Here is a 14,565-nt window from a genome sequence, read left to right as displayed (position 1 = left end):
AATTTGATCGAACAATTAAACTAACAATAATTTCAGCTCCAATTTTGAACTACTTCATATGTGGGAATTTTCATCTATAACAATGTATTTTACTTTGGAAGATGATGATATATCTAACAGGAAATATTTTAATCTATAAAGTAACTACAGCAAACAAATGTTCAAACAAATGTATTGGAATGCAGTTAAGTAGAAGAATAAAGTAGCATAAAATGAAAATTCTCAAGTACAAATACCTCAAAATTGTAAATATGTCAGTAAATGTACTTCGTTATTTCCACCACTGAGTTTACCTTTTTAAACATTTTGTTTGCCTCAACGAAACATTCATATATTTTTTTATTAGCGAATATCTATATCATAAAAAAACAGAATTTAGTTTCAGGTCCAATAGAAAGGTGAAGGATTGAAATAGGTGAGGTCGCGCAGGCGCAGAAGCTCCATAAATTGACAGGAGGACGCTGAGCTGCATTCCCATCAGTCTGTGAGGAGAAGAGGATCCCCTGCGCACCCACAACGGAGGAGCCGCCGACCGATAAGAACATATAAAATAATCCAAGTTGAGCTCTTTATCTGCGACCATGTCAGCTGGAGGAGATTTGGGGAACCCCCTGAGGAAATTTAAACTCGTATTTTTGGGAGAGCAGAGCGGTGAGTCAGAGCTTGGGGAGGTTTAGTTATCCTCCTCCGATGCCAAACATGCGTATATGTTGAAGGCCATGTATGTAATCTTTGTTGATTTTGAAAGTTTCAACTGAATCCAGAGGATGTGCTGGCTGGCTTTGGGTTATTTGACGCCCACGTAGCTCTTGGCACAATCTGTGGCTGAAAATTTGATTAACCGAGGGAGAAAAAAAACAGAAAAGGAAAAAAAAACCCCGAATATATATAAATTGCACCCTCGGATTAAACATAATGACCATTATGATCAATCAAAAATGAATGCTCATTGTAACACATATCCTTTTATCGCATATTGCCATAATTCGCATCATAGCAGGCGATATGAATTCGGATGTTTTGATGTGCTGCAGTGACCGACAAATAATGCTCAGCCTGCCCTCAGAAAACGCGTTTATAACACTTACATCGCTCATTTCTGACACGAACAATCCTTTATTTCATTACATGACAGTGTCTCTTGTCTTTTTTCCACCACTCGTTTTCTCTTTTTTTCGTGAGAGAAGATAATAAACAGTCCCCCATGTGTCAGTTCGGGACACACCCTAGGCTGGCGATGTCTGTAGCATTTCTGAACCTCGCAGTCTCCGGTTCGGTCCCATAAATAATCAAATAAAAACGTCTTGACAGCGCCATAACATTATACTATATATTCAATAATCCATCTATTCTTTGTGGGAATGGCTGTGTTTGTGGTTTGATGTGATGGCACAAATTCAGGAGGTGCTGATCGATAATGGTTTAGCGCTGTAAAGCAGCCTGAATACGTGTTCAGACATCAGACATCCAGAGTGGCAGCAGAGGATCCCATATCCCGTAAAATACAACCGCAAAGAGCAGAATGCACATAATTAGGGTCTAATGTGACAAACTGGTGCTTGTGTCTTACATTGTGATGCTTGTGTGTGCGTGCGTGTGTGAGTGTGTGTGTGTGTGTGTGTTTGTGAGAAGGCTGTGTGTTGGCTCAGTGAAAGCCTCCCTGTGTGTGTTTGTGTGGCCTGTACTGCAATGTTGCTGTCCATGGTGCTGAATCGAGGCCTGGTGGTGGCCACTGCCCATCGCTTGGCTTCAGAACTACTGCTGTCTGCACGAGAGCCCGGGGCCTGTCTGTCCTCACAAGTCCTGTCCTCACCTGTGTTGTAGATCTGATATAAAATGGTGCTAAAGATGGTGCTGGGTGGGAAGTAAATAAAAAATGGGGCTTGCTGCTGTAGACTCACCTTGATACTCTGAGAAGTCACCAATCCGGCTTATTGAAAACTGCTGAATATCTCAAATCATCATGTATTTTATGTCTGTCTTGCTGAATAATGGATCATTTTTGGACCAGACCTCTGTTTTCTCAGTTGTGCAGTGAGAGCATTTTTCTTACTCATGCTCCCAAGAATAAAGGAGGATTGATTACTTGATCAATAACACATTTAATGACTGAAATGATTCATTTGTTTAAATCAACCAGAACTGTCAAAATTCACTGATTTCATGAGATGATTTGCTTTTCTTTTGTATCATTTGTATCATTTAAATATCTTTTGGGATTTGGGTGTTTTTTTTTAGATGAAACAAGACATTTGAAGACATCACTGTGGATTTTTAGATCTTCCTATTGATATTTTCCTTCATCTTTTTGATTTTGATTTGATTTTTGATCAGTTTGATAGTGATGTTTACAGCAGCAGTGGACGAATGTTGGATAGCATGATCTTGTCTGTTCTTTACTGTCATTCTGTGACACATATGTATATACCGTATCATTATGTTGAATTAACATACGATTGTTTATTTGTGTGTTTGGAGATTGTCTAACAATCTGAACTAAAACTAATTAATCAACATCTGTGTGCTCTGTTCCAGTGGGGAAAACATCTCTCATCACTAGATTCATGTATGACAGTTTCGACAACACATATCAGGTGAGACTCAGACCAGATCCAGAACCCAAAAAAATCAGAAGACATAAAGATATTTAGAATAATGTAATGCATGAATACAAATATATTCAATAAATGTGCTTGAGAAGCAATGGGGGAGTCTCTATTACCACTTGTCCTTGATTGAAGCCATATTTTATTAAAACTCGACTGTCTCCAATGTCTGAATAAAAGGAATAATGAGATTAATCACACTGTACAACATGTTAAGCCTTCTATGGTATAATAGTGACTGATTAACAACTGAATAATGTTACAATGAGTGTTTTTGGGCCAAAAATTACAGTCAGGGTCCATGTAAAACACGTTTGCATAAATGATGTCCTAATTCGAATGTTGTCAGCGCAAAAGAAGATGTTAGTATAGTGATATTAGGATCTTAAATAGAGAATATATATTATTCTTTCTCTTGCCTTTCGCAGTAGTTAGGTAACGAGTCTGACTGACTGAGCCCTGAGGGCAATACAAATGAAATTAGTTTTTCAGTCTGATTCAATTTCTGTGCTTATTGCCTTTTTTTTTCTTAACAGCTTTTTAAATTTTTCATCTCTTAAACACTGATGGTAACAACTGATGGCGCAGAGAGACATTTAGCTTTTAAGGTCTGGACTCTACTGATTATTTTTTCCCCCTCTTTTATTGTTTCTCTACCACAGGCGACCATTGGAATTGACTTCCTATCAAAGACAATGTACCTGGAAGACCGAACAGTAGGGAGCCTTGATTGTCATTTAAAATCCTCATGTAGATTCACATGTAGAGATGAATTATAGTATACTTGTGTCTTTTTTGCTAGTCAAAATCCTGAGTAAGGAATGTCCCAATTTCAACCCTGTTTTGACTAATCCTTGATTTGATTTGCTTAATTACTGCTCTCTTCACAGCCTAACATGATTATCCAAAGGTTATTTCTGCTAGTAATAGCTTGGTGCTCTGGCTTTTCTAGCCCTAAGAAGTCATAGCCTTTCCCTGGATCATCTACTTTAGCTAGTATTAATACTATTTCTTTGTCAGGATATTATACTCTCTCTCTGCCAGCCTGCACACAAGCTGATACTGGCTTATCCTTCTGGTAGTGTGTTTACAGGGCCTTACATCCGTATGTATGTGTGTGTGAGTGTGTAGTACGATATTGAAACAGATGGTGAAGGTGTGTGTTTTTGTGCACAAATGCAGGTAAGGCTGCAGCTGTGGGATACTGCAGGACAGGAGCGTTTCAGGAGCCTCATTCCTAGTTACATACGAGACTCTACAGTAGCTGTGGTCGTCTACGACATTACAAGTGAGCAGAAACCTGCTTGTATATGCATGAATGTATTGTATCTATGTATCCATGTATGTGCTGTGTTGATCTGTTTACCAGTTTTCTGCCTAAAATACAGTAAAAGTGCAGTAAAGAGGCACAAAATGGTTAAAAGAAAACACTGGATATAAAGTTAATGTCTGGCCTCTGCAGATGTGAACTCCTTCCAGCAGACCTGCAAATGGATTGATGATGTCAGGACAGAGAGAGGAAGTGATGTCATAATCATGCTAGTCGGTAACAAGACAGATCTGGAGGAGAAAAGGTGAGAATGTATAGACATACGGTGCATAGACATAGTTTATAGCTGACTGTAAGATATAGCTACAGTTAATGTGGTCTTGTTACAGTAAATGAAACAAGTCAGTCTAGAATAAATTAGCATTTTTAATGTCGAGATGCTGAGTCTGGCTCAATTTTCCTGTAGGCAAATCACGATCGAGGAAGGAGAGCAGAGAGCCAAAGAACTGAACGTCATGTTCATCGAGACCAGTGCCAAGACAGGCTGCAATGTCAAACAGGTGATTCCTGCAGTTTCACCATATTTCACGGCATTGTGGGCTTCAGTTGCTCTCAGATTCTCTGACATTTTTGTGTTTCTCCAAGGTGATTGAGCGACCAAAGTGAATCAATAAAATTTCTATCTCTAAATATGTGTAACAGTGATCACATCCAACCCAAGTTAGGTACATGTGTAGAACAAAAGTTGCATAAAAAGGACTCAACATTGCATGCTGACAAAGTGCAGAGCTGGAAAATGACTAAGTACATTTTTAAGATTTTTTTTGGCATTTTTGCCTCATTTGGCATCAGTCAAAGCTCTGACATTGCAATTATGGTAATGTAGTATACGTCCTAACTGCAGGCTGCAGGGGCGTCTTGTAACTAATCACAGTTACTCAAATACTGCACTTAGGTAAAAATTGGAGGTACTTGTACTTTACATAAGTATTTCCATGTAATTCCACATTATATTACTACTTATATTCCATTACAATTCAGAGGGAATATTGTACTGTTTACTCCACTACATTTATCTGACAGCTTAAGTTATTATTTATTTCACAGATGGAGATTTTACGTTCAAAATGATGATTTGTTACAGATAGTTAAAATAAAATAGTTAAAATTAGTGGCACCTCTACCTATTCCAACTGTAAAGTGCTACTTACACATTATAATAATCAAATAATATAATAAATAATTGTGTAAAACATTTTCCTGCATTGCATACTTTTACCTTTGATACTTTAAATACATTTTGTAGATAACACTGTCATACTTTTACTTGGTAGTATTGCTACTTTTACATAAGTAAAGTATCTGAATTCTTCCTTCACTGCTCAAAAATTTAATGATGCAACATTACGACATTCAAAGTCTGCATCAGGCAAACATGAACATGCAAAAAAATGACAGCTCCACCTGCAATTAGGAGATCACATGGTACAAAATTACACCCATCATAGATAAAACAATTTACTGTGTACATAAAACACACATGATATTCTGTAGTCTATACAGGACATATGAAATACATATTTTTGCATTTTTTACTCTTGCTGTCCTCTCCCTCCTCTCTTCTCATCTTCTAGCTGTTTCGTCGGGTTGCAGCAGCCCTTCCTGGAATGGAAAGCTTGGACGATGCAAATCCTGAAGGCAGTATCCTTTACAGCCGCTGTGACTCACTGTGCCGAGAGCCAAACAGACGAGAAATAGGCAGCTTATTTTTAATCTCTTAGTGGTTGTTGGCACTAGTACAAACAGACAGCCCAGCCTACTGACTGTCTACTCAGGCATCAGCCAATTAATCTTTTTTGCTTAATAGAGAAGAAATGCACCAAGCCAGGATGGTTGTGTGGATGTACTGGTGCAGCACCACATAGTGGTTGTCTGGGAAGTGACACATGCTGAGAATGTGTGATAGAGCATGTTTAATAATTTATTGATAAAGGTGAATTAATTGACGCAAAAATATGAAATGAGATTTATGTTTTGTAGAATAGTCAGATCATAATATTTACCCTCTTCCTTAACCGAACAACTCCCAGTGATTGACATCAAGCTCGACAAACCAGCAGAGCCGACTGTCCCCGAAGGCGGGTGCTCATGTTAATGCAGAGCTGCGATTGGACAGCTCCCTTCACACCATAGGCTTGTTGTGTTGCTTACTACTGGTTAGCTTCCAGTTGACTTCTCTAATTGGATATAGCATCCGGGCCTTGTATCTGATTGGACAAATCAAATGTTATCTTTCAGTCTTGTTCAGTTGTAAAATATTGTATACTTTGTCAATATGTAACTGACTGGAGGAGAGAAGGGAAGAACCAAAAAAAAACAAAAAACAAACAAACGTCGAAACGAAAACGAACAAAAAACAGTTTTGGAAAAATGAAAAAGGGAGAAAAATGGGACAACCAACGGAGTTCTTTTCGCTGTTATGTTTTGTATTTTTTATATATAAAAAGGGAAAGCACCAAAAACGATGCCTAAACATAGAAGGAGAAATAGTGTGGGGTGGTCAGCCATTTTTCTAAATGGCCGAACCATGTTTGAATGTCTGCAGCACGCATGCACGCTGATCTGATCTTTGACCTTTGACCTTTGGCCTGCCCTCCAGGGTCTTCCCACTCTGGAAGGAGGTTGACTATCTTAGAATGTTTTATAGCATCTCTCTATAGCATCTCATGACGAACGTTATCTCATTTGATATTCCCACAAGGTTCAACTTCCAGTAGGTTCACCTAACAGTAGCTGTGAAAATGTGGCACTCTCTCTCTCTATGGGTTTAACTTTTATAGAACAAACTGTACTGTGGTTAAAAAAAAAGAAGTAATAAAAAGACAACTTACTCTCACAACTCCCCCTCCTTCCAACCACTCCTCTCCTTCTCCCCCCCTCTCCTTCTCTCCCTCTCTCCCTCTCTGCCTCCAATGTTCCCATCCCTCCATCCCGGTAATACACATATAACGATCCACTGTAATGCACTGCACTGTATATAATATGTAATATGTATGTTGTGAACGTCCCTCTGTAGAAGTGGTCCTTGTTCACCAGTATGAATAATGTAATAATGTTTAATGATTAATAAATTACAGATTAAAGGGCTTCACTCTCCTAACCATCAACATTTACCTGGTAGCAAAATGGTCTACTCTATTTAATGCTATCTTGCATTTTATCTCTGGTTTTACTGGTTTAATATAAAGAATGTTACTCCTCATACAAAGGTTTACATCCCTGTGGCATTTAAAAACCGAGAAACTGAAACAGAAAAAGGTTTTGGTTAGCTCCAGTTTGTGCCTCTCATGAATTAGAATTATACCTGAGTCACAGAGTTAAGCAATTTTCTGAAAAAAAAAAAAGCTCATTAATTTTTGAAAAACCCAGCAGGTTCACTGAACAACATTCACCGCTGTTCTGAAGGATTTCTTCTTCTAACCATCTGGATAAAAATATTCCATCTGTTCCAAAAAACAACTAAAGTTGTCCTTGCTCTTTTTGTGAATTACAAGCAGAACACGTTGTTTTGTATTCAAATATAAAATACTGGAAAGTAACATAACTGCTAATATTTAAAATTTAATTTTGGTTCATTATTCATTGGCCAAGCTGCTTAAATATATTTCCTAAAACCTAAGAGAAGGCATACGCATGGAGTTGTTCCCCATATTATGCTGCTTTGTGATCCACCAAGGTGTCGATCAGTGTTATCAATTAGATCAATGAGGCATACATTTTACAGACATCTAACCAACACTAGAGCATAATGTGTTTCACACACATATAATACTATATGTTGAAATGCTCAGGCTAAAAAAAATGGTTAAAGGAATAGTTAAATATTTTGGATTTTCACTTTCTTGCCAAGAATTAATGTCTGTCCAAAATCCTGCAGTCTCAGTTGGTTGCTAAAAAGTCTCACAACCAAGAAATAGAAATAGTCTATGCATAACTCTTGTAAAACCACAACTTGTTTTTAAACTCTGGCTTTTATATTGATTAAACAGATAAGATATAACTTTTTAATTAGTGAGCTTTAAAGGTGCTGGAAGGCAGATTTTCTTCAGTGTTTGTGTTAAACTAAGCTAACCATCTCCTGACTCAGTGTTGAATGGACAGACATTAATTAGAGTGGTATCCATCGTCTTGTCTAACTCTTGGCAAGAGAGCTAATAAGCATATTTCCCAAAACTATTCTATTAAAATGCAAGACAGATATCTAAATCAAAAAGAGTGCTAACAACCGAGGTTGGCATAAAATGGGAATGCAGAGGCACTGTACTGTAGCTCATCTCTCCAGAAGTTATAAGTCAAAAAGCATAGGAACATAAAAGGGTCTATGTTCTGTACAAATCTAACATTGAGCCATTTTGAGGCAAAATATTATTTGATTTGGGAACTCTGTGGTTCCTCATTGAACCCTTTACTTAATTAGAAAAAAGTGATACAGTTACAGCAATTCTCAGTTCCTGAGAGCATCGCAGTCATTCAATCAATCAATTGTTTACTGTGTTAATTTCCTCTTTTCTATTGTAAAGTTGTAATTATCACACCAATCCTGTGAGCTCCCTGTGGTGAGTCAGTGTCTGAAAACCTGATAGGTAAGGGGAAGTTGAGTTGGAAAGAACCTTTTAAGAAGAAAACTGTCACTGTGACGCTGCGTGTCAGTTCGCTTACACTCAGCTCTCCTGATGTAAGAGGACAGGTATTCCCCTGGACAGACACCACGTCATTTGATCCCCCCAGGGGTCAACAGACGGACAGAGGCAGTTAATACTGGACAGATGAACTCCACAGAGACAAGAGGTGTTGTGGTGGCCTCGCTTGGGTTTCCTCAAGTGTGAAACCTTCACTGTGTGTAGCTACAAGCCAGTGAAAATTATTAGCACCACAGCTGAACTCCACTTTTAGTATGACTTTGTGCGAATGTGAATGTGTTGGTGTGCTTCCGTTAAAAGCGGAATCACTGGATCATGTGAAACAAGATTTTTTACACACAAATGACTCAAGATATCCCACATACCCAGTCAATATAAAATGATGCACCTGTACAATATTTCCTTCTTTGTGAAGGACACACCTCTTCCGTCCAAAATACCACTTGTATGATCTCAGGTCCTCGTCTTTTTGGATCTCATTTACTCTCAAAGTGGATCATGTCCAGAGTGGAGGCTTTTAGAGACACAAACCTTCGCTCCCTGCTGAAGGAGTTACGTACCGACATTGCGATGGCTGTAGACGACCCTTTCCCTCTTGTCTATGGTTTGGCAGACAAAAACATCATCACTGAGCAACTGCTCAAGGTGAGTCACAGAAACACTTTGGAAATCTCAACTGAAGTAAGAACTTCGTGTTTGATCAGTTTAAGTTACTGTATGAAAATAGTTTTACTGATTTCTCATTTTTCTTTACAAGCATCCATACAAAACATTGAGGCAATGAAATCTTTTTAGTATGATCAGCTTCCTTCATTAATCCTTTGTAGCCCTCAAAGAAATGTATATTTTTATTATCAAGAATTGTGCCAACTGAAGGCAGTTTGCTCATCTCAGTATAACCCTGATATGCACAACATGGTTTTATTTGGATTTTTATATGAGTTATAAACCTCTTTCTGTTTGTGTGGATCTGTAGGACACTCGGGAGAAGGAGGGCAGAGAAGGGATCCACAAGGCCATGTACTCCCTCCTGTCCTGGGTCTTGGAGCAGAGCAGATCCACCGTGCAGGCCTTCTGGAGCAACTTGACCAAAGACTACAACCTGGACAGCTACCCCAAGCTGCAGATGCTGCTCACTAACCTGCGTTCTAGTACGTGATGTTCAAGGACGTTTCATCAAAATATCTGTCAAACTTTTAAATGTCTTTCTGTTTAATCATTGACTGAACCGTATATAGCAGAACTTTACTCAAAACTTTGAGTAGTTTACTGCACATATTCCCTTTTTTTCAACCAAATCGACCAAAACAAACCTGCTTCTAAAGTCAAGTGAACCCAAACTTGACACATGAGTTTACTGTGAGATAAGCTCACGAACGGACAATACAATACAAACAATTTCTGTTACTTTAAATATGTTACTTTTCTGAACAATCATGAATATTTAATTCAAATTGTTTCAAGCAGTCTGTAATTTGGTTGGGAAAAGAAACAAGCTTTTACAAGTTTTTGCTCCATCTTCCTTCTGTCAGCCTTGTTTAGATAGATCTTTTTTTAGCTTCAGCTTTTCAGCAGTAAAACCTTAACTCCATGGTTGTGCCCAAATGCAGACTAATCCATCTACAACTATTTAGGACATTCAGAATGATTTGTATGTTAAGTTGAATCTTTATTATTATGTATCATTGCTGATAGAAAGGGATGCTGCAGGTTCCCGAAGTGAGAAGAAATCCTCCGGAGGTCACAAAACACCTCACAGCAAGAAGAGGAGCCACGAGGACAGAGGGACAAACTCCAATGATCAACATACGCAGTATCATGCCAAGACAAGTGACGGACCAGGTTTTCTCTCATAATACATCTGCTTTGACTCTGCTTTCCAACAATATAGATTAAAAAACAGAAAGAAAAGAAAGAAAAAAGAAAAACAAATTTCACTTCCTGGTGGCCAATGAGAATGAAATTAAACTTTTTAACTATTTCTTTTGGAGGCAGTGCAACAATTACTTTTACAAGCATGTAGTTGTGCATTCATGAACAAGTAGCCTGACCATCTGTAGAAAAAGAAGACAGTAAATTGTGTTTTTCTGTGTTTCCTCCAGGAAGTAAAGTGAAGCTGTACAGAGTGAAGAGTGAAGCTCCAGCCCTGCAGTTACCATCTGGAAATAGTAATTACAAATCGAACCAAAATTCTGCCTCAGGTGCGGCAATGTCTTCCTCAGTCCAGCGAGGAGTCACCCTGTCATCCTCCAGTGAGCCGCCAGTCAGCCATGAATCCAGAGAGAAGATCCATATCAAGCAGGTGTTTGGATCAGATGGTAAGCCACTGGCTTAATATCTGCATTCCTGAGTCTGTGGTCACAAACTTTGATAAAACTGAATATGATTTTTTTTAATTAAACACTATTGAAACACTAACTGAGAAAAAACAAGCTGTATTTCTTTGTTAAATTGTTAAATTTGGCCAAAAACAGACCTGAGATGTGCCACTGTATTGACATTTTTTTTCTCAGCACTGAATGTTCGAGTATAATAGCGATTACTCTTCATGCAAATTCCTTTAAAAATCTTTGTCATTCTTCAGGGGATACCAGAAAGTGCATTAAAGTTGGAGGGGAGGTTTATTCATGTGGTACATCAGAAGACATGAATGGAGCACCCAAAGCTGCCAGGACCATATTTCGCCACAAGGGGGAGACAAACACAGAGGTAGAGGTCCCAGCATCCACTCAATCCTAACCATAGTCACATAGCTTATGTCTGACTTTGTGTATTTGTTTTCGTATATCATATGTACTGTATATGTATGTGTGTGTGTGTGTGTGTGTGTGTGTGTAGGTTCACTATAATGATGACGAGTGTGCGGTGTGTAAGGATGGAGGGGAGTTGATATGTTGTGATGGTTGTCCTCAAGCTTTTCATCTGACCTGCCTGGACCCTCCACTCATATCTATACCAAGGTGCCAAATCCAAAGATCTATCTATCTATCTATCTATCTATCTATCTATCTACCTATCTATCTATCTATCTATCTATCTATCTATCTATCTATCTGCATTGTATCTGTCTCAATATATTACAGTTTGTGGGTTTAAGGGTGTCTTTTTTCACCTCTTGCTCTGAAAAAAAGCTTCAATGTCACATGAAGTTTTTTTAATCTGCAGTGGCTCATGGCAGTGTGAGTGGTGCCGTGGCAACGTAGTGAAAAAAGAGAGAGCCCAACAGCCTTTACAAGTAAGTATCTGGAGGAAAATCAATAGTAAGAACATTTTAATAGACTGAACATATTGACAAATCTTTTTTAATAAATGTATTGTTAGATTATAATTGGTATTTTGATCATAGTGATTGATTCATGACTTAATGAGTGTCTATGGATCATCTGCTTCCTGAAAAACCCCTCGCATTTCCAGTAATTGTCATGTTTTCAGTATAAATGGCTGATGTTTCACGGTTGTGCAATAAAATTTCATCAGTCCTGCCTTCTGTATAACTTCTGTAGGGTCTTAGATGACATTGATGCTCTACAAGTTTTAATATTGACCATAATTATAATATTTTATATGACAGCCACTCATTCCTCAGCCTCAGCAGACAAACACGAGCTCCAGTAACTCCATCATAGACGTCTCCTTCTTCTCCTCACTGTCGTCCTCTTCTCTCACCAGTGGCAGAAACCAGGTAGACTTCATTTTGCCATCAATTCTGTTTGAATGACATCCTCTCCCTCAGTTATTTCTACTCTTTTTTTCTATTGTTTTGTCTGCTAAAATGTATAAAACGTGTTGCCAGTGCTCAGGTGGAGAGCTGGTCAGCGTGAGGGAGGTATGTGCTGTTTGTCACCTTGGAGGAGTAGACCTGACTCACTGCCTCCAGTGTTTGAAGTGCTACCATGTACACTGCCACTTCTCCAAGTAAGACATCTACTTATCTCAAACTCTAATTTTAGCCTCAATGTCTATACATCACAAAATGTGAACGTACTTCCCTCTTGGCAAAGAACTTCCTGTGGATTGCTCTTGATGTTAGTATTGATCAACAATGTGCACTAAGGGTGTGTGCTTACGACGACCATTATCCAGCTAATGGTGCCTAATGGACTTTAAATGGACCGCCTGCAGCAGGGTATGCAGTATAATGTATATTGTAAATGAGGATCAATGACTTTTACCAAATGTTACCAGAGATACAGACGACAAATGAAAGCTCCATCTATTGTTGCACCATTTATTCAACCTTATTCCTGCATGCTTCTGTACAATAATTCATTTTATTAGAAATCATTACCTCAAATGTTTGCTGTTTTTTCAATGTTTTATAGGTGTCACATGATATAAAATGCTACATCCCACAGCAAGAATAATTAATTTAGGTTTGTCTCTCTAAGGGTCTGCATCTCTTCCTCTGTAATCTGTAAAAGTGTTTGGGGATCAGATATTGATTGACTGTAACATTATACACCACAGAAAAGACTCACTCACAGTGTTCCTGTTTGCTAGAGGGAGATCCATCTGCTGGTCCTGCTCCAGGCCCTGGGGAGGCTCTGCAGAGAAGGAGGCTGAATCCAGAGGTTTACAGGTGTGTCTGCACATGTGCACACAACAAATTTGAATAGATTATGTGTATATGATTGAGTTTTTACATCTCCTGTGTGTGTTTGTTTGTGTGTGTGTTCTTTCAGCTCGCCCCGGTGGTTCAAAACACACACAGTCACGAACAGAGCTCCTCCATCGCTGAGCCCATCTTCCATAAAGATGACCTGGACTCCATCCTGGGAGATGTGAGTGGGGCTCAGTTACATACCGCAGATGTCAATGTGATCTAAATGAAGCATGTCGGACACAAGATGACTGCACTTCTTATCACATAGATCGAGATGAGTTGTCATGGTGAAATGCAGCGTAGAGGACAAAACAAGTGATGGGGGGCGATATGTCATTGTGTTATTTTTTGTGATGCAGTCTAGTTTGTCTTTTCTGCCAGTGATGTTTAACTTCATCGTATTGTAGTGTATGTTTGTATTTATTTTGTATGTGCTATGTGTGTTTCACAGCACGTTGGTACTGGTTGTGAAAAGGATTTTGCCGTCAAAGAACGAGAAACTCTCAACGAGGTGGACATTTATGATTATAAGGATCTTTATACTTTCATTTGCAAATGTTAAATACATAACATAAAGTAAGATAGAAATATTACTTCTACTTATTACTGGGCTGCACTTTTCAGTTGACTTCTGCTGAATTTACACAGAGGAAAAGTTAGTGTCCTGACAGAATAGCCAAAAAAATGAAGATTCTCTCCAAAATTGAATACATAATCTCAGATCACTTGATAACTGCAGTAATAAACTACTAAAGATTGTTGTTATATGATATCATTGTTGTACATGACATCACACGCATGTTTACCAAATGATGTCACCAAGGGCTCGGCCTTTTGTGTCGACTGTGTGCGTGCATGTGTGATTTTTTTTTTTCTGTTCTTTGTTCCTTAGCAGGCCTCCATCGATGGCATCTTGCAGTGGGCCTTCCACAACATCTCTCGGCCTCTTCCAGACTCTCAAGGATGCTACCAGTGATTGAAGATGGTGCCCGCATTCATGCATGAAGTAATATTGTAAAGTGACACTGATGAAATGAACAGAGCTAATTAAAGTGATTCTAGTGGGGATTGTTTGCTTGTTTTCTGCTTAACCTGAAGTAACCATCTAGTGGTTGATTTTAGATGAGACTTTTTATTATGTGTATTAATATTTTTGTATTTTGAGTGCAACTATTTCTCATTTTCAAACAACAGCTTTCAAATAAAGAGTACTGAGGTGGTTGTCAGTTCATGTACAAACAAGGAAGTCAAGAAGTCAATATTCACAGTCTCCATTTTGTCACAGAGGCTTTTACACTAAAATATACCTTTGTGGCACAAAAAGCAAAACTTGGATTGGTTTGAATTGAAATGAGTGAACTCATGCATACATGAGTAATATAAAAT

The 14,565-nt window shown here is 38.5% G+C and overlaps 2 protein-coding genes across 3 annotated transcripts; both read left to right on the top strand.

The window, feature by feature from the left end:
* Positions 1-499: 499 nt before the first annotated feature.
* Positions 500-7,049, top strand: rab6bb (RAB6B, member RAS oncogene family b). Of its 2 annotated transcripts, none has more exons than XM_042429112.1 (8): positions 500-651; positions 2,536-2,594; positions 3,269-3,322; positions 3,789-3,894; positions 4,069-4,180; positions 4,343-4,436; positions 5,511-5,577; positions 5,967-7,049. In XM_042429112.1, exons 1-8 carry the CDS (start codon positions 582-584, stop codon positions 6,029-6,031), a joined length of 627 nt encoding a protein of 208 aa, XP_042285046.1. In that variant the 5' UTR covers positions 500-581; the 3' UTR covers positions 6,032-7,049. The 2 variants fall into 2 exon arrangements, with proteins under 2 accessions (XP_042285046.1, XP_042285047.1); XM_042429113.1 differs by lacking the exon at positions 500-651 and adding an exon at positions 1,427-1,497.
* A 2,025-nt stretch (positions 7,050-9,074) lies between these two features.
* On the top strand, positions 9,075-14,241 carry aire (autoimmune regulator). The gene is made up of 12 exons (XM_042428206.1): positions 9,075-9,221; positions 9,553-9,727; positions 10,272-10,418; positions 10,679-10,894; positions 11,161-11,285; positions 11,415-11,536; positions 11,742-11,811; positions 12,148-12,258; positions 12,370-12,491; positions 13,077-13,155; positions 13,259-13,357; positions 14,072-14,241. Exons 1-12 carry the CDS (start codon positions 9,075-9,077, stop codon positions 14,153-14,155), a joined length of 1,497 nt encoding a protein of 498 aa, XP_042284140.1. The 3' UTR covers positions 14,156-14,241.
* Positions 14,242-14,565: the final 324 nt, after the last annotated feature.

This window comes from Thunnus maccoyii, chromosome 12 (genome assembly GCF_910596095.1).
Source record: "Thunnus maccoyii chromosome 12, fThuMac1.1, whole genome shotgun sequence".
Classification (NCBI taxonomy): domain Eukaryota; kingdom Metazoa; phylum Chordata; class Actinopteri; order Scombriformes; family Scombridae; genus Thunnus; species Thunnus maccoyii.
This window is presented reverse-complemented; position numbering and strand designations above follow the sequence as displayed.

Excerpts from the sequence above, each read along its gene's own strand:
- rab6bb (XM_042429112.1), top strand. The coding sequence starts at position 582 with ATGTCAGCTGGAGGAGATTTGGGGAACCCCCTGAGGAAATTTAAACTC. Across the intron at positions 4,437-5,510 it reads CAGGCTGCAATGTCAAACAG|CTGTTTCGTCGGGTTGCAGC; the intron begins GTGATTCCTGCA and ends CTCATCTTCTAG. Across the intron at positions 5,578-5,966 it reads CGATGCAAATCCTGAAGGCA|TGATTGACATCAAGCTCGAC; the intron begins GTATCCTTTACA and ends AACAACTCCCAG.
- aire (XM_042428206.1), top strand. The coding sequence starts at position 9,075 with ATGTCCAGAGTGGAGGCTTTTAGAGACACAAACCTTCGCTCCCTGCTG. Across the intron at positions 11,286-11,414 it reads AGGGGGAGACAAACACAGAG|GTTCACTATAATGATGACGA; the intron begins GTAGAGGTCCCA and ends GTGTGTGTGTAG. Across the intron at positions 11,537-11,741 it reads CCACTCATATCTATACCAAG|TGGCTCATGGCAGTGTGAGT; the intron begins GTGCCAAATCCA and ends TTTAATCTGCAG.